At 47.0% G+C, this 20,353-nt stretch overlaps 1 protein-coding gene across 1 annotated transcript; it reads left to right on the forward strand.

Annotated features, from left to right (window-relative positions):
- The first annotated feature begins 18,523 nt into the window (after positions 1-18,523).
- Positions 18,524-19,601, forward strand: LOC121802679 (protein MIZU-KUSSEI 1-like). Its single transcript, XM_042202356.1, has one exon. The coding sequence runs from the start codon at positions 18,667-18,669 to the stop codon at positions 19,369-19,371; it is 705 nt and encodes a 234-aa protein (XP_042058290.1). The 5' UTR covers positions 18,524-18,666; the 3' UTR covers positions 19,372-19,601.
- Positions 19,602-20,353: the final 752 nt, after the last annotated feature.

The following is a 20,353-nucleotide window of genomic DNA, read 5'->3' on the forward strand; positions in this document are numbered from 1 at the left end:
TTGTCAACCAAATTCAATTAAAAAAAATACACTTCATTAAAAATAAAATAAAATTACAACATAAAATAAAAATACAACTTAAAATTCAAAAAAATAAAAAAAGACATAATTAAAATCCTAAAAAAAATAAAAATGACATAATTTAAAATACAACTTTATAGAAAATAAAAAAAACTACTCCGCCGGTGAATCATCCCCCGAAGGCGGTGGAGGTGCACTGAAGCCGTGAGGAGGCGGAATGCCAAGTTGTGCTGCCATAAACTTAATTCCATTAAGCCAGGCTTGGTATTAGCCGGGCGTCATGCGGGAAGTGTCCGCCATTGTGGCGGTCATGTACATGGCCATAAGGGAGTTGAGGGGTCCTCCGAGCCCGAGCCCTCCTGGCCTGATTCGGCTCTGCCCCTCCTCCCTCTAGCCGCATTCGCCGCATTTCTCCCTTGCGGCCGACGGCCCACGTGAGGACCCCTCGGCATCGTCTGCCGGGGGTCAACCTCCTGCGAGGCAAACTCTTGTGGCCCGATGCCCGAACCGTCCTCACCAGACGAGTATTGGCCATTCGCCGTGTGCTTCGAGGTCCCCGTGCTGAACCGCACACCGCCGGCCCACCTTTCCTCGTCCTTGACGACCTCCCAAACATCGACATATTTGAATTGTTTGCCGGTGTCGTTGAAGTAGACCCGCAAAGCCGACCTCAGAATGTCGGCTCCCGTGGCTCCGCTTTGGTAATGAGCCGCTTCATTCTTGTGGATGCCGCAGAATCGTTTGACCTCTCTGTCGACTCGGTCAAAGTGAGCGCGGAGCATCTTATATGTGCGGCGGCGGGACCCCTTCGGCTTAATCTGGTGGTAAGCCTCAGTGACCTTTTCCCAAAAGCACTTCCGGGGTTGTTGATTCCCGACGATGGGATCGTACGAGATGCTGATCCAGGCGTTGTACACCGCCACCGTTTCTTTGGGGCCGTACGGATGCCGATCTAGATCCTCCTCATCCTCCTCCTCGTCCGCCTCCGCATCTGCCCTGGAGCTTCCACCGCCTCGGCCTCCTCCTTCGCCTCGGCCTTCTTCCGGAGTGGGTTCAACGGAATAATCCTCCCGAATCTGGGATAATCCATGCGAATACCGTGGGGCGGAGGGACGGACGTATGCATCCACGTCAAAATTGGGTGGTTAGTACCCCCCGGCGTCGACGAACCCTGGGTGCTCGGCGTCGACGAACCGGAACCACCCAATGTGTTGTACATGCTCCCCCAGTCGCCGAATGCGTTGAGATCCCACCCGCTGGAGCCGCCACCGTCAGAGTTTCCGTCGGACGTTTTGTGATGAGATGTTAGATGAAAATTGGAGAGGAAATGAAGATGATTAGGGAAGAATAGATGTGTAGTTGTGTGTGAAATGAGGATGAATTAGGAGTATTTATAGAGTAAAAAAATAAAAATATGGAAAACGGCTATAAACGGTAATATTACCGTTTTTAATTTTTAATTTTTTTATTTAATTCGAATTTTTTTTAAAAATCAATTATTGCGTCCGCCTGACGATACCCACTCGCGGGACGGTGAGTGGGCGTCACGCATGGCGGCGGGGCGCGCCACGTCGCCTCGGCGCGTGGTGAGACGTCTCGCCAACCGTCACGGCGTGACGGAACGCAGAACGTGCTAGAGACGAGATGGGGCGCCGCAACACGTCACGCCGCCGTCTCGTTCCTTCGTGACCGAGCCACCCGCGTGACGCGTTGCGGGTGGCCTAACTATAGTTTGATGTTTCTATTACTTGCTTAAGCCCAAAGATTCCACAACGACGGCGAGGTTAAGTTAAATAAACATTAAATCTATTGATTTTATTTTTAAATAAGTTGAGCTAATAAACTTTACCATTTCAATATAAAAGGATTTTGAAGACGAATCCAAAGGTCGCAAGAAAACAGGGTGATGGAGAAGGAGAAGGAGGCGAGGCCTAAGGGCATCAATAACCCCGGCCCGATTTCAGGCCCCAAGTCCCCTCCACGTCATTATTCCTCTACAGTTGCGGTCCAAGCCCCAACTGCTCTAACCCTGGAGGCCATAACCCGGGCCGTAACTAATAAATGACACTATTCACAACTTCAACCTATTTTAAACATAAAATAAAAAATGCCGGAAATTTATAACACGGAAAAGTTAATTTCGATCGAAGATTGAAAATTACAACATAGAAATTTTAAAATACAAAATAAAAATGATAAAAAAACACAACGTCAATGCTGGAAAACGTTGGTGCGAGTCCAAATCTCTTCGATTAGATCGGCTTGGAGGCGAGTGTGTTGTTCCTCTTGGCGCATCGCAGCTGACCGGGCCATGACATTGCGGATGTCGGGAGGAAGGCCATGCACGGGCGGGTCGGTGACAACGTAGTCACTCCCGGTGCTGGCGAGCGGATCGTCGCTCCACAAAGTGACATTATCTTCCTCGTCCTCAACGATCATGTTATGCATTATGATACATGCATACATGATGTCGGCGACTAGTGACCGCTGCCAACCACGGGCCGTTCCCTTCACGATAGCCCACCGTGCTTGGAGGACTCCGAATGCACGCTCGACATCTTTCCGAGCCGCCTCTTGCCTTTGGGCAAACAATGCCCTCCGATCCGTTGTCGGACATGTGATAGTCTTCACGAACACGGGCCATCGAGGGTAGATCCCGTTTGCCAGATAGTACCCCATACTATACCGACGGTGGTTGGCTGTGAACTCTACGTTCAGCGCTCGCCCGGCACACAATTCGTTGAACAATGAAGACTCGTTCAACACATTGAGGTCGTTGTTGGACCCCGCGACACCAAAGTAGGCATGCCAGATCCACAATCGTTTGTCAGCAACGGCCTCCAACGCAATCGTGGGATGTGTACCCTTGTGCCCGCTAGTGTATTGTCCTCTCCAAGCCGTTGGACAATTCTTCCACTGCCAGTGCATACAGTCGATGCTTCCAAGCATCCCCGGGAAGCCGTGGGCCCGCTCGTGCATGTCGACCAGCTTCCTAACGTCGTCGGTCGTTGGCTTTCTCAAGTATGTATCCTTGAATGCTTCGACGACTGCCCGACATAATCTAGCTAGGAACTCCAGCCCAGTAGGCTCGCTTACATGGAGATACTCATCGAACATATTTGATGTAGTTCCGTAAGCGAGTTGACGAATGGCAGACATGCATTTCTGCAACGTCGATATACTTTGTCGGCCCACAGCATCGGTTGTTTGGCAGAAATACGTGTCACGAGCTACAACTGCGTTGACAATGCGTAGGAACAAAGGCCTCCGCATCCGAAACCGGCGACGGAACATCTAATCACTCCATCACGGATCTCTAGAGAAATAATCCGTGAAAAGCAACAAGGCAGCTTGTTCACAGTCTCGGTGAATATACATCCGAGTACGTGGTACCCGGATTTGTTGTTCGTTTCAAGCTTGAATAGCAGCTTGGTAGCGTTCTACTTCGTTGTTGATTTCTTCTTGGATTGCCGGTACCGCCTCTGCTAACAACCGGGACATTTGAGATTCGAATAATCTTTGACGAGGAGGCATTTTTTCAAATTCTAGGAAGAAATTTGAAGTTGAAATGAAGTTGAATGTGTATGAAAAATGGAGGAATGGAGGAGTATTTATAAAAAAAATCGAATTAAAAAAAACTAAAATCAGTTGTGACCCGGCCCGAAAGCGAAATAACCTTGGACCGGGCCGCATTGCGTCACGTCTCGCACCATTTAACGCGTGGTTAGGCCGGGCTGCGGGACGGTCACCAGGCCGGGAATGCGGCCCCGGGACCGGCCCAGGCCGTGACGCTCTCCCGTTTAACGCATGGGACGGGCCGGGACTCGCGATTTGCTGCCCGACCCGTAGCGTTACCGATGCTCTAAAGTGGCGGTGGTTGTGTTTTTGCTTAAAGACAAAAAGGTGCTTTTAGGGCGGCGCCGCTCTTCCGTCGGCCGCGACACCTTCGCTCTGCCCGGCGGCCACCTCGAGTTCGGTCAGTTCCTTAATATTTTCCTTCCAATTGCAGTCGAATATCCTAAATTTGAAAATGAATTAATTGATTTATAGGGGAGAGCTTCGAGGAATGTGCGGCGAGAGAGGTGAAGGAGGAGACGGAGCTACGCATACAAAATATTGAATTCCTAACTGCGACCAGTAACGTCGTATCTGATGCTCTGCACATCGTCGCGATAATGATGCGTGCGATTCTGGCTGATCCGGATCAGATCCTGCAGAATCTGGAGCCGGAGAAGTGCGAGGGCTGGGATTGGTACGATTGGAACGATCTGCCCCGGCCGCTGTTTGGGCCTTTGGAAGCCAACATTTTCCCGCCTCCTTTTTTAGCTTTGTGGAATTGGAATTGGAATCGGAATTGAAATCGGAATTGGAATTCAATATTTTATCTGCTGGGCTTAATCAAGGTCTGGTATTTGCCGGACTTCAATTTCCAATATACAACAATTTATTATAAGATGTACTAGTACTCCAACTTGATGGGGTACGAACTAAACCCTAATGGCAAGCCCAATAACAGTGACGGCCCATCAGCCCAGAGCCCAAGAAAGAGTATCTGTTCGGCACGACCAAAGAGTTCGGCACGACCAAAGAGTTCGGACTCAGCCTACAGCTCGGTAAAAGCCGACCAGTCAAGCTCGATCGGTAAAGTCCAGCAGTTCGGTCTCAGCATTCGACCGAACTAGGAGTTAGTGGACTCATGAAAGGCCTCCACGACCTCCACTATACCCACGATCTATTTAGTGGTATGAAGCAGTTATTGAGCAGTTATTGCTCACCCACGATCTTGTTAGTGGGGCTGCAAACCACGACCTTAGTTCAATGTATAAATAGAACTTAGATCAGATAGAAAAGGGTTAAGCTCTCTAGAGATAAAATAGAAAATAGCAAGTTGTATTTGTAAGCTGTAGAAAACAGATCAAGCAATACAATCTTGCCCTCCCTTCTTCTCGTGGACGTAGATTTACTTCAGTAAATCGAACCACGTAAATTCACCGTGTCGTAGTTTTCATTCTCTACCAGCAATCACTAACATCAATAATTCGCGGATCCATCACTGGCGCCGTCTGTGGGAAACAGAGAACAAAATTTGTGATAAAGCGAATTTTTGATCCATTTTTTCCACCCAAAAAATGCATACCAGATCGCAGAATACCCGTATTCCTGCCCGTGAGAACCAGGAGGAAGCCAATCCATCCCACAGGTCTGGAAAACAGCCTAGGGATAAATCCACCACCAGTTCTCATGGCGAAGGAACAAGCCGCTCCAAAAATCGTCCCACTGAGTCTTCCCAGCAGCCCGATTTGAATGAGGCTGTCAAGCAGTTTTTGGAGGCGAAGCAGGAGGAATTCTTAACCTTCCTGCGGAAAAGCCAAAAACAGTCGGAGACGAAAACGGCGGATTCTCCTTCTCCCTCCGCACAAGAAAGTCACTACCGCAGTAGTGCCGTGGCTTCCAGGAAGAAGAGTCCTCAGCCCCGACATATTCCTGTTCCTCCTCGGTACCGGAATCACAGGAGAACTCAATCTCCTCCATACCGACGAGATATCGGATTCGCCGTGTACGGAGCACTGAAGACTCCGTTCTCGGACGACATCACCCGAACTCCCCTACCACAGAACTACCGAACTCCGTCGATGACTTACGACGGGCTCGTGGACCCTCACGATTTCTTGGGGCGCTATCAATATAACATGGCGAACCAGGGTCTCAACGAGGTCCACATGTGCAAGCTGTTTCCCGAGCTGCTCATCGGGAACGCGAGAAGGTGGTTCGATAGCCTCCCCCAAGGCAGCATCAGATCTTACCGAGATCTAATGGATGCCTTCCACAGGAGGTTTTTTCAGAAAGCGGAAGCCCGAATCACTTCGGCTCAGCTGCTTTCCATTCGTCAAGGTCGCGACGAAAAAATCAGCGACTTTATGACAAGATTCCACAAGGAATGCCTGCAAGTAGACGATCTCAACGATCTGCTTGTCATTTCGGCATTCCAAAATGGAATCCTGCCCGGAGCTCTCTACAGGAAGCTCGTTGAGTGCGGTCCGCAGACAGCTCAGGAAATGTGGGACATTGCGGACCAGTACTCCCGGGCCGATGAGGCAGACCGTCGCAAACGGTCGTTAGACAGCTCATCGTCCCGAGGAGACAGAAGGAAGCCCGATCATAGCGATCAGGGGCATCCTCGCCGGACTCCATTTGAAAGAATTCAAAGGGCTCCGGTGCAAGACAGATTGGGACCTCGTCTCAATCCCGAGAAGCCGCCCGCTCAGTTCGTCCCGCTGAACAAGCCGAGAGCGGAAATTTTCGAATTGCACTCTGACCTATTCGAAAAGCCAAAGCGGATGACGAAATCAGCCGCGCGCCGACCACAGGATAGCTACTGCTCCTACCATCAAGACCACGGTCACGATACTGAGGAGTGCAGAAACTTGGCTGCAGGTATCGACGCTCTTGTGAAGGCAGGGACATTGAAAAAATACCGAAGCAAGCAGCCAAAGAAGAATAAAAAGCAGAGTGGTGCGAACTGCGCTCCTCAGGATCCGAAAAGGCAGCCGGATCCCGAAGACGATGACGAGCCGCAATATGATGGAGTAATCCAGACTATTGACGCGCTCCCTGCCGGGAAGACCAAGTCGTCCCTAAAGTCAGAACGCAGAGGCTCCAGTCGAGAGGAGCCAACGCATAAAAGGCTGAAGCAGGACGAAGTGATTACGTTCTCGGCTGCTGATCCCGTCCCGGCCATCTCTCCTCACCAAGACGCCATTGTCATCCAAGCCGGAGTGGCAAACAAACTGATCCACAGGGTGTTTGTGGATACAGGAGCGTCGGTTAGCATTCTTTTTAAAGAGTGCTTCGACAAACTAGAAGTGGACCCAGCTCGGCTCAGTCCGGCTCCGCTTCCCCTGAAGAGCTTCACCCAGGAGGACACCCGCCCTGAAGGTATTATCAGCCTTCCGATCACGGTGGGGAAAGCGCCTACTAGCTCCAGTACGATGATTGAGTTTTTCGTGGTGAAAGCTCGGTCCCCGTACAACGTCATCCTGGGAAGAGACTGGCTCAACACAGTTCGGGCCGTTTGCTCCACCTATCACCTCACCATCAAGATCCCCACTAAAGGAGGGATAGCGGTCATCCGAGGTGACCAAAAGAGAGCAAAGGAATGTCTGCAAATTGCGCTTAGAAGTGCCGAGCAGTCAGATCGGCACCACCAAGCATAGCAATCACAGCAGCCGGAGTCAGAGGCGATGACCGAAGTCATACCGGAGCCGAACTCGATGACAGTTCAGCTGTACGAAGACGATCCATCCAGAACGGTTAAGATCGGCTTCGCGGGAACGCCCCTACTTCGGGAAAAAACCATCCAGCTCAAGGAGTATAAAGACGTCTTTGCATGGTCTCCGTTGGACATGACCGGAGTGCCCCCCGAGGTAATCACTCATCGGTTAAATATTGATCCTTCAGTCCGGCCGATAAAACAGAAGCAAAGACTCTTTGCGGCAGAACGAAATCAAGTCATCCATGACGAAGTCCGTCAATTATTGAAGGCGGATGTGTTATTCGAAGTGAAGTACCCTTCGTGGGTAGCCAATCCTGTCATGATCAAGAAAAAGGAAGGAGGATGGCGGATGTGCATAGATTTCACCGATCTAAATAAGCACTGTCCCAAAGATTGCTATCCCCTTCCGAACATAGATAAAAAAGTAGAAGCTTTGATAGGCTTTGAAATTTTTTGTTTTCTTGATCTGTACAAAGGATACCATCAAGTTTTAATGGATGAGATTGACGCTTCAAAAACGGCCTTCATTACTGATTTCGGCATTTTCGCTTATAAAAAGATGCCATTCGGTTTAAAGAATGCCGGAGCCACTTATCAAAGGATGGTAGACAAGCTTTTTCGGCACCTGATTGGAAAGGAGGTCGAAGTGTATGTTGACGATATAGTCGTCAAAAGCAAAAGCACTTCGGAGTACGAGCACAACCTCAAGTCCACTCTCAACGTGCTCAAGAAAGCCAACCTCAAACTTAATCCCCAAAAGTGTACCTTTTTGGTAGATTCGGGAAAGTTTCTGGGTTGTTGGGTTTCAAAGGACGGACTCAAGGCAAACCCCTCAAAAGTTCAAGTTGTTCAAAACATGGCAATGCCGAAGTCCATACATGACGTGCAAAGGCTAACCGGATGTCTAGCCGCACTGAATCGATTCCTTTCTCAAGCAGCCGAAAAGCAACTGCCGTTCTTCACGGTGTTGAAAAAGGCACCAAAGTTCGAGTGGGGAGCCGAGCAGAAAAAGGCCTTTGACGAGCTCAAAAGTTATCTAGCCGAGCTTCCTATGCTCTCTGCTCCAACCGAAGCCGAAGTAATATTCTTATACTTAGCGGCATCGGATCAAACCATCAGCGCGGTGCTTGTACGAGAAGAAGGCCTAAAGCAGCTTCCCATCTACTTTACAAGCCGAGCATTAAGAGGTCCAGAAACAAGGTATCAACCACTGGAAAAGATTGCTCTGGCATTAGTAAATGCAGCAAGGAGACTGCGGCCATACTTCTATGCTCACAAGGTATGCGTCTTAACTGATCTGCCACTTCGGCAAGTGTTGACCAAACCGGAAGCATCAGGCAGAATCGCCAAGTGGGCTATAGAGTTGGGAGAGCACACAATTGAATATCTACCTCGGAAAGCCATCAAGGGACAAGCCTTGGCAGATTTTCTTGCAGAAGCAAAGTTCGATCAAGCAATTCCTGTTATTGCCGAACAGAAGAATTCTGCCAATGCCGAACTAGCACAGCCCTTGGAATCCGAAGTAGAACCGCCGGACTGCTGGAGCGGATTCGTAGATGGAGCTTCAAACAAGATGGGAAGTGGAGCTGGTATTCTACTTGTCGCTCCCGACGGACACGAGGTAACCTACTCACTTCGGTTCCTATTCCCCACTACTAATAATGAAGCCGAGTACGAAGCCCTCCTGGCCGGACTCCAGCTAGCGCAAAGTCTGCTCGTCAAATCTCTCAAAGTCCATTGTGATTCACAAGTCATAGTAAATCACATGTTGGGTACAAGTGAAGCTCGTGACGAGAGAATGAAGAAGTATTTGGACAAAGCGCAAAGCATCAGCCGAAGTTTCTCCTATTTTCGGATAATCCGCATTCCCAGAGCGGAAAATAGCCGAGCAGATACCTTAAGTAAGTTGGCCTCAGATCCGAGCTCAAAGGCGGAAGAATTAATGCATCGAAGCATTGATGAAGCCGAGGTACATTCAGTATCCAGCTCGCCGAACTGGATGACGCCGATCTTGCAGTATCTGGATCAAGGACAATTGCCCGAGGATAAGAGAGAAGCTCGGAAGATCACGTGCCGAGCTCTTCGGTACGAACTTCATGAAGGAGTCCTCTTTAGAAAGTCTTACCTCCAGCCGTTATTGCGGTGCGTAGGACCAGAAGAGACGGACTACATCCTCAGAGAAGTTCATGAAGGATCGTGCGGTAGCCACATCGGAGCCAGAGCTTTAGCTAAAAAAGTTCTGAGATGGGGATATTATTGGCCAACCATGGTACAAGAGGCAGTGCAGCTCGTCAAGAAGTGTACGAAGTGCCAAATTCATGCAAATGTCCCAAGGATGCCGCAGACCGATCTGTACACTATGCAAAGCCCTTGGCCTTTCATGCAATGGGGCATAGACATAGTGGGACCACTTCCTCAAGCTCCTCGGCAAATGAAATTCCTTATCGTTGCCGTGGACTACTTCACGAAGTGGGTGGAGGCTGAACCATTAGCTACGATAACGAGCTCAAAGGCATTGGACTTCGTCTGGAAGAACATAGTGTGCCGATTTGGCATACCCCACATCCTCATCTCGGATAATGGGACTCAGTTCACCGACAAGACGTTCAAGAATTGGTGCCAAGAGCTGAACATTCAACAGCGGTTCACTTCGGTCTCCCATCCCCAAGCAAACGGACAAACGGAAGTAACGAACCGGATTCTGGTGAAAGGGTTAAAAGCTCGGTTAGAACAAGCCAAAGGACAATGGGTAGAAAATCTCCCTCAAGTCCTATGGTCCTACCGAACTACACCCAAAACCTCCAACGGTGAAACTCCGTATAGTCTGGTGTACGGCACTGAAGCCGTAATTCCGGTGGAGATCGGCGTACCCAGTCCCCGAACTCTAAACTTCTCCTCAGAAATGAATGACGACGGACTGAGAGCCGAACTAGATCTCGCCGAAGAAAGAAGAGAATTGGCGTGCATAAAAGCAGCCAAGTATAAGGAGCAAGTAGCCCGGTATTATAACCAAAGGGTGAAAAAGCTTCAATTTCAAGTGGGAGATCTCGTCTTGAGAAACAACGAAGTAAGCCGAGCAGAAAAGCTGGGCAAACTCGAGCCCACATGGGAGGGTCCGTATCGGGTGTCAGAAGTCCTCGGCAAAGGGTCTTATAAATTGACTCACATGTCAGGAGAACAAGTACCCCGAACATGGCACGTCTCCAACCTCAAGAAGTTCCACTTGTAAGAGACAAAGTCCGGTCAGTCTGTCTTGTGTCTAGTTCGGTCATAGGGGTACATGTTTTTATTTGTTTGTTTTTTTTACTTGTACCTTTTACTTGTCGTTTTATGAAAAGTTTAAAGTTTTTTTCTTTCGTCTTTTTCATTTTTTCTCTATGTGTTTTGTCTCTATGTGCTTGTCGTCTCTTACAAATGGTACCAAGGTATATCGTTCTTTAAAGACTGATCCCCTTTTTAGATCGATTATTAAAGACTATTGTGAGTCCAAGCTTCTAAGGAGGATATAAGACCACAATTCAGCTTAACAAGCAGTCCGTCTGAAACGAACTGCAATAAGCCAACGATTGTGCGTCCAAGCTTCCAAGGAGGATACAAGACCGCAATTCAGCTTAATAAGCACTTCGTCTGAAACGAACTGCAATAAGGGAAAGTCCGATCCACGCGATAAACCTCGCCGAATTAGGACGACCGAGTTCGGTCAAAGAAGTTTACCTCATAAGACCGAGGACGACCATGTCTAGTCAAAGAGGTTTACTGCATAAGACCACTTCGGTTAACTGGGAAAGTCCGATCCACGCGATAAAACTCGCCGAATTAGGACAAGGGAAAGTTCGATCCCGGCGACAAAAATCGCCAAATTAGAACACAAACCAAGTCCGGTCAAAGATGTTTATTTCATCAGACCGAAGACGAGTCCGGTCAAAGATGTTTATTTCATCAGACCAAAGACAAGTCCGGTCAAAGATGTTTATTTCATCAGACCAAAGACGAGTCCGGTCAAAGATGTTTATTTCATCAGACCAAAGACGAGTCCGGTCAAAGATGTTTATTTCATCAGACCAAAGACGAGTCCGGTCAAAGAAGTTTATTTCATAAGACCAAGGACCAAGTCCGATCAAAGAAGTATACTTCATAAGACCGAGGACAAGTACGATGAAATTTTTTCGCTAAGCTGTAAATACAGTGTTAGAGGCGGAAACAAAATTTCATTTTTCAAATCTTGTTCAGCATACAACTCCGCTACCCTACTATTACAAAGGACTATTCTACTGTCCGGGGTTGCTAAAGTTGAGCCACCTATTCACAAAATCCTCTGGAAGCCGAGTTCGGTCGTTCCGAGCAGATGAAGAATAAGCAGGTCGACGAGATGCTATCCTCGACCCAACGCCTCTTCCCCGAGCCCGAGAAGTCCTAACACCTCGGCGATGAAGAGTCTCTGCAATAAGCATCTGCTGATCTTGCTCGCTCATAGTCACAACTCCTCGGCGAATTTCAGTCCGTCCCTGTCTTGACGATTCCGGTTGCTCCTGAGCCCGTTCTCGTCTAGACGTTTCCGGCTGTTCCGGAGTTCGTTGTTGACTTGGAGTAGGATTTTGAACAAGGGAACCAGAGGTTTGATCTGGAGTGCGAGCATCTGTTGGCACGATATGCCGAAGGAATCTTTCTATGGAGGGGCGCCGAGAAAGAACAATGTTGTACCGAGAAGCCCAACGCCGTAGTGATTTCACAACTTGTTGGCAAGCCGAGCTCTCCAGCGCATTGTTCCTCCGGAGTACAAGATATTCCTCCCACAGTTCGTCAACTCGACTCTGAACATCTGATATGGTCAATCCCCCGCGCACACGGATGTAATCCTCGTACGCAGTCCTCTCAGCAATGGTCGTATTCAGCTCGGCCTCCAGATCCTTCTTATCGGACTCTAAGTCCTTATTATCGGCCTCCAGCTTCACTAAACGAGCCAGAAGCTCATCATTCTTCGTCTGATCGGCTATAGCTCTTTTCTCAGCTTCGTCTAAAGCCGAAGAGTACAGCCGTTTCCAGTGAAGTATTTCCATCTCCTTGAGTACAAAGCAGCTATATTAGTTCGGCAGCTGTACCGAGCAGATAGTAAAATACAACAGGAGTAAAGGCGAGTACGAAAAGCTATACGAAGACAAGTGTAGAGAATTTTTCATTCACAAGGAAAAATTTTTACACTAGGAGGGCTTCAAGGCCATTTTACAAAGAAGAAACTAGACTAAGAGAAGGGAGACGAAATCATACTCCGCCAGCTTCGTCTCCGGCTCCTCGCTCTGGTTCAGCTTCTTTCTCCTGAGCTACCTCGGCCTCGGCCTCGCATCCTGCCGGCCTCGCCTCCGCCTCCTGATCGGCTTCCTCCTCTGGATGCCCGGCCCGCTCGACTTCGGCCTCCGGCTCCAGCGGCTCGGCCTCACCCTCTCCGTTGTAAGTCGAAGCGGGTGAAACAGGTCCCACGGAGGCAAAGATAGCCTCCAGGTTCTCGTCCCGATCAGCTCGACAACTCCGGACTCGGTCTGCAGAAAGCAGGACCGAGGATGAAGCGAGCTCCTCAAGGAGCGGCAGATTCTGAAGCCGAGCTGCTATCTCTCGGCTGTACAGAGGCAGCACGACGTCGGCCCCCTGCTCGCCCTTATCGGCAATTAGCCTTACCAGACTACCGACAAAGGCCGAAAACTGGCTGCTCAAAAAGAGTCTCTCCGTGTAGGCACGGAGACCCTCTCCTTGGGCAACCACGGCGGCAGCATCCCTCTGTTTCGTCTGCTCTCGCTGGATGACGAGCTGGTTTTTGGCAAACTGAGCTTCATCCTGGGCCGAAATCCTAGCAGCCCTGGCTTTCTCAAAGTTTGCCTCAGCCTGCTCGGCCCGGTGACAAGCAGCCGCCAATTTCCTCTGCATCTCGGCATAGTCGTTGGACGCTTTGGAGAGTTCGACGGCGACGAGCTTGGAGAGCATATCATTCCTCTGAAAATGGATAAGGAAAAAAGTTAACAGAGGGCACCAAAAATACAGGACAGAAGCCAAGCCAAGGAATCAAGAAGACAATTCACCTCGGCGAAGTCCGTGGGCCATAGAAATGGCTCACAGATATGCTCCGAAGGAGGCGCCAAGACCATGTCTTTCTCTGGCGCTCTCGGGGGCTTCTGGGTCTTCCCCTTCCTACTTGCCGAAGTCGACTCCGGCTTCTTTGGACCCGAAGAGGTCTTTTGCCTCTTCGGATTCTTCTCGGCATCAGGCGCCGAGCTGGTAGCCTTCTCTCTCTCCGGCTCCACAAGCTCGGAGGACTTTCTGATAGCCTTATTCAACATGAACACTGCCAAAAAGCAAGAAAGCAAAGTCAGATTTTCTTCGTTAAAGCAGTAGAGCATAAAGATAAAGAGAAATCCTCACCCTCGGCCTCTTCGTCCGAAGACGAGATGTCGAACACGACGTCGCCCTTGACGAGCTCAGACTCCGTGTATTGTTTCCTAACTATGGGAATCTTGTTGAGCTCGCCATCGAGCTCGTCCAACGGTTCAGGCCGAGGGTGACGGATAACGGACTCCGGCCCTCTCCAGGGAAAACTAGGAGCCGCGGTCCTATCATAGTAGAAGAAGCGATTTTGCCACTTCGGCCACTTCGTTTTACAAAAGGCCCTAAAGGGCTGTAAAGGGATCAAGTAAAACCAAGACCCCTTCCTCTTAAATTGAAAGAATTTAAGGATCGCCTTCAAAGACAAATCCCTTCCTAACCTACGGAGTTCGGCAGCGAAGGCCGACAAGTGCCTCCAAGAGTTCGGAGTCACCTGGCCTAAAGGAAGCTGAAAAAAATCTAGTAAATCTATAAAGGCAGAAGGGAGGGGGAAACGAAGCCCGCATTCTAAGCAGGCCTCGTACACGGTGACGTAACCCTCCGGCGGGGAGTCAGCCCTGTGATCACCGTCAGGTACCACCGCCTTCCCCCCAGGAAAAGAGTATTTTTCGTAAAGGGATATCACAGTATCCTTACTCAAGATACTGTGAAAATACTCTACGGTCTTCTCCCCGGATTCTTTCCGGCTAGAAGACCCCTTACCCCCTTTCCTAACGCTACCCGACTCCGAAGAAGAAGAAGAAGACATTTTTCTTACTTTTTGAAGGTGAAGATAGTCTGAAAAAATTCTTGAAAGCGGAGAGAGAATTTTCGCAAGAAAGAGAGTATAGAAGACGCAACAGCAAAAGTGCTTCAATGATGAAGAAAGAGCGTATTTATCAGATACGGGAAAGATTTCGAAATCGTTGCGCCGTTTCGAATCCCACCTTTTCAGGAATCAACGGCCGGATTTTACTGTCGCATTTAATGCAGGCATGCGCTAGGCACGTCCCCTGACGTCAGCCTCCCCCTTACCGTTATCCAGAATGCCGAAGTGACTCACCTCGCCGAAGTGATCCACTTCGCTTTTCGGGGGGGGTAGTGATGGGGTACGAACTAAACCCTAATGGCAAGCCCAATAACAGTGACGGCCCATCAGCCCAGAGCCCAAGAAAGAGTATCTGTTCGGCACGACCAAAGAGTTCGGCACGACCAAAGAGTTCGGACTCAGCCTACAGCTCGGTAAAAGCCGACCAGTCAAGCTCGATCGGTAAAGTCCAGCAGTTCGGTCTCAGCATTCGACCGAACTAGGAGTTAGTGGACTCATGAAAGGCCTCCACGACCTCCACTATACCCACGATCTATTTAGTGGTATGAAGCAGTTATTGAGCAGTTATTGCTCACCCACGATCTTGTTAGTGGGGCTGCAAACCACGACCTTAGTTCAATGTATAAATAGAACTTAGATCAGATAGAAAAGGGTTAAGCTCTCTAGAGATAAAATAGAAAATAGCAAGTTGTATTTGTAAGCTGTAGAAAACAGATCAAGCAATACAATCTTGCCCTCCCTTCTTCTCGTGGACGTAGATTTACTTCAGTAAATCGAACCACGTAAATTCACCGTGTCGTAGTTTTCATTCTCTACCAGCAATCACTAACATCAATAATTCGCGGATCCATCACAACTCAAACTTTTGCAGCGTTATTCTTGCTAACGAAGCTGATCACTGGAAGAGATGTGAAAAGTGATTAAATTTAAGCTAAATAAATTGTGATAAAATATTTAGATGGACAAACAATGCTAAACTGCTATTGAATTACAGAATCATTGATGCATTTGGTGCGATGTTTTTGACACCCATTCCATGATGATAATATAGGTAACTAAGACTTATTGGAGGATAGGCATGTCATTTCATGTCAATAGCATTTTTCCTCCGAATTATGTCTATATCTCTAAACTAAACTCAAACTCAAACCCATTTTAGTGCAAATGTCACATCAAATATGATTTTACTCTAACTATTACACTCAACTCAAACATAAAGAATATTCTCTATATTGTGCATTTTTTACTCACAAAATTTGAAAAAGTTTTTGGTTTAGGTATAGTGTAAACCTAAATAAAGGTGTTTTCACTCAAAAACTAGAAAAATGGGACTCATTTTGGAATACTATTAGAGCTAATTATCTATCCCGATTTTAGTATATCACTGAAGATAGTCTAATACCCAGAAACTCGAATTTACTATCCTATCTTATATGTTCACGTTTCCACATCCTCCAATCAAACGAGCCCCTTGTTCAGAAGAGGATGTGGAGAATGCACTTTCTTAATTAGATTGGGCCAATATGATCATATGGGCCTTATCAGCCTTTTCTTGATCTCTAAATTATATTTTCCCATTTTGTATGCATGAGTTTGAAGATCTATGATTTAGAAAAAATTAGTAAAATATAAATTTTATTTTTATATATTAATTTTATAATAAATTGTGAGTAAAATTAGTTACATATCATTTTATAATAGAAGTGGAATGAGATTTTTATTTACGGACGAATCAAAAGGATAGAAAGAAACTCCTATTGCCGAATGCATAGGGTAATTATACCAATCTAAATCATCCCACAAAAAAAACCAAAATTCAGATCCATTTTCATAATTCATAGTATTCATTTATTCTGCTACTACACATTGAACAATACGTCTATTTATTTTTATTCAAAAAAAGTGTTCGAGTTCCAGCTCTAGGCGTTGGCAGCCGATCATGATTAGAGCATCCACAACCGTGCTCTTGCCAGCGGCACGGTTGTGGGCCCGGGCGGTACTATTCATGCCTGCTCTCTGGCAAGAGCACAACACCCACAACTGTGCTCTTCCGCAAGGACGAGCACAATTAATATAAAATTCAATTACACAAAAACATTTCCATAATATTAAAATTCATTTAAAACCCACAATATTGTAAGCGGCACGACATATGCTTCGTAAGCGGCACGATGTTGTTCGTAGTATTCTTGTTCTTCGCGTTCCGCTTCCGCCATAATATGGGTGAAATCCATTTGAGATTTTGAGTGGGGGATGAATGTGTTGATAGTTTGTATGAGAATTATGAATGAGAGATGAATGAGAGATGATTTGATGTGATAAATGGATGATGAATGTGTGTATTTATAGATGATTTTGGTGAAAAAAAAATAAAAAAAAATCAAAAAAATTCAGAAAAAACGGGAAAAAAACGGCCATATTTTTGGGATTTGGAAAATATTTTTTTTTATTTTTTAGCATTATTTATAATTAAATACCGATTTTTAAAAAAAAAATAAAAAAAAGTTTAAACACAACGGCTATGCCGTTGACGAATGGGAGCGCGCCACGTGTGCGTCCGCTGGCACGGACGTGCTCGATACATCGAGCAGCGTCGTGCCAGCGGCGGCGGTCCTGCGCCTTGCCAACGGCGCGGACGGCGGTGGCGTCTTTCGCCACCGCTGCGGATGCTCTTAGTTGGTCCATAAAATTTTGAACCCATAAAACCCAACTGACTAATTCAACGTTCATGACAATTAGACAGTAGAAAATGTAGAGAAATTCAAAATTGTTTGACAATCTTAACACAAAAGGCACTCTCATTTTTAAACGGCAGAGCCAAATCTCACTTACTTCTTTACTTCATGTATCTCTCATTTCAATTCAACAACTAAAACCAGAAAAAGTCATTGTGTTAGCTTATTTATTCAACACTACACCTGACTAGTAGATACGGAGTATGATACATATGTTATCTTTGTTGGAGACTCTTAAGGCCCAGTAATTATACATATATGTTACGGCAACATTCTTACTAGCAACTTGGACCAAAAGATGGCCTTCGCATTCCCAAATGTAGCGGCGCCGGCGGTGGTGGTGGTGGTTAACCGGTGATGGTAGTGATGAATAAGAGCATTCACAATGGCGTCCGCCATTAGGCAGCATGCATACGGATACGGACGTCCGCTGCGGATACCAGAGTTCCGTGGCTTTCCGGGACGTCCGTCATTGCGTTGACACGACGGACGTCGCGATTTTTTTTATTGTTTTTTTGGATGTCCGTCATTGTGTAGTAAGATGTCCTTATGACGTGACAGTGCAGTGGGATGTCCTTATAACGTGGCAGAAGGTGCTTTTGGGAAGTCCGTCGGGATGTTTACCGAGACATCCATCCCATTGTGGATGCCCTAAGCGTGCAGTTGATAGTGGAACAACATGAAGAAATGGCAAAATGAAGAGTGCAGCGGTCCAATGCGGATACACTTGGAATTGGATTGTGCCTATCCAAAACTGTTTCCAATGAAAACCTCCTCCATTACTTTCCTGTCTCTCTGCACTCAGCCCCCACCATCCATGATCCATTCAAACTACCAAATTCAATTATAGAATTATAGTACACTAAACATATCAAAGATTTATAAGTCCGTATCCATTTTGTATAATTTTTGAGTCCTATTATCCACTAATATTAACTACTCCATATTTTCTCTTTCTCATTTATGTATCAATTTCACATTAATACTAAACATTTTTATATTTTCTCTTTCTCATTTATGTATCAATTTCACATTAATACTAAACATTTTTAGGTGATGAAAGAGTACTGTATTACTGTCTCTCATATTCCCAATATTACCTTTTTATCCCTTTACTTGGGAAGTTTTAACACTCTCAACGTTGGTCCACTCCACTGTGTGTAGTGTGTTTTGTTGTCTGAATACATTCTAATGTTTTCCTGATTCAGTTTGGTGGGGCTGATCACCTTCTTTTTTGTCAGAATTCTCCCTGTCACGCTCCCTCACCCACTATCAAATTCAATTCCAACACACAATATATATAACCGGAAATAACAAGAGCAATCAATCCCAAAACAAAACATTGCCTCCTTTTTCATTTTCACATTTTTTCTACTCTCTTTCAATTTTCAAAACAAAAAGAATCCTTCTTTTCCCTTTAAATTATTCCTTTGTTTTCTTGCTTTAATCCCTTTTTCTAGATGAAGACAATCATGGCTAAAACCCCTCAAGACTCCTCCTTCTCCTTCTCCCGCAGATACTTCCACTGGAAAAACAAAGACGACGAAATGCAAGAAATCCTCAACTTCACCTCCAAATCGGAAGACCTCAAGACCTTCCCAAATTCCACCAGGGCCCGGAAAAAGATATCCGTCCTGGCCATCTCCAAGCTGCGGGCCGCCCTCGCGCTGGGCCGGGACCGCTCGCCTTTCTCGTCGGGCCGGGTCGTGGGCACCCTCTTCGGGCAGCGGCGCGGCCACGTCCGCTTCGCGTTCCAGGAGGATTTCAAGGCGGCGCCGGCCTTCCTGGTGGAGCTGGCCACGCCGACGAGCGCGCTCGTGAAGGAGATGGCATCCGGGCTCGTCAGGGTCGCGCTGGAGTGCGAGAAGCGGGCCGAGAAGAAGGGGGCGAAGCTTCTGGAAGAGCCCGTTTGGCGCACCTACTGCAACGGGAAGAAGTGCGGCTACGCGATGCGGCGCGAGTGCGGCCCGGAGGAGTGGAAGGTGCTGAACGCCGTGGGGCCCATCTCCATGGGCGCCGGCGTCATCCCCGGCGACGGCGAGATGATGTATATGAGGGCCAAATTCGAGAGGGTTGTGGGGTCCAAGGATTCGGAGGCTTTCTACATGATGAATCCGGATGGAAATGGAGGTCCAGAGCTGAGCATTTACTTGCTCAGAGTTTGAAGATCGAATTGGGGGAAAATGCAGTTTCTTAATTTGTTGCATTAGTAGTTTAATTGGAGTGGGTGGTGGTGGTGGTGGTGGTGGAGGTATAATTAGGTAAAGATAGTAAAGAATTGAGCGGTGGGAATGGTATAGTTTGTTAATATGTTGGGGTTTTACTGCTTATTTAAGATTATGATTTGCAGTAATTTGTTCTTTGTTTGGTATTTTAGTTGAGTAATTTTACCGAACATCTTGTGTGCTTGCCTCTATTTGGAGTAAGGAACGAAAGAAGACAAAACATCATTAAGGAAAGAAAAAAGAATTGGTAATGATTTGGTTACGCAAGTTAAGTACTGGGCAAACATGTTTTTTCAGTTCTAATCTTTAATTATCACACACAAGCACAAGCACAGACTCAAGTTCATCATTATTCCACTTTGCAACGACTATCCACTTTTCAAAATCTTGAAAACTCATTACATACTAACATCATTTTAATAGGTGAATACAACCTATGTAATGATTTGAATGGTAAATTAAACTTTGGGAAATTAAAATGAAATCAGTCATAATCTCTTAGCACTGAATCTGATGGTTGGATGATCATGATCATAGGAACTACTTACATGGGTTTTGGGAAATTTTTTCCTAGTCTAAGACCATCCACAACGCGTCTCGCGCCGGGCTCGCGTCTCGTCTCGGAGAGACGAGACCCCCGCGAGACGCATTGCAGCGCCCATCTCGTCTCCAGCTCGCGACCGTCTCGTCGCGTAGCTCGTCTCGGCGAGACACGAGACGAGATGTCTCGCCACGCGCCAGGGACACGTGGCACGTCCCCATGCGTGCGTGACGCCCACTCGCTGGCCCGCGAGTGGGCGTCGTCACTGATGACACAATAATTCATTTTTTTAAAAAAAAATTGATTTTTAATAAAAAAAAATTTTTTTTTTCAAACGGTAATATTACCGTTAAATATTTATTTTCATTTTTAAAATTTTTT

Source organism: Salvia splendens, chromosome 5 (assembly GCF_004379255.2).
Source record: "Salvia splendens isolate huo1 chromosome 5, SspV2, whole genome shotgun sequence".
NCBI classification, from domain to species: Eukaryota; Viridiplantae; Streptophyta; class Magnoliopsida; order Lamiales; family Lamiaceae; genus Salvia; species Salvia splendens.

Excerpts from the sequence above, each read along its gene's own strand:
- LOC121802679 (XM_042202356.1), top strand. The coding sequence starts at position 18,667 with ATGAAGACAATCATGGCTAAAACCCCTCAAGACTCCTCCTTCTCCTTC.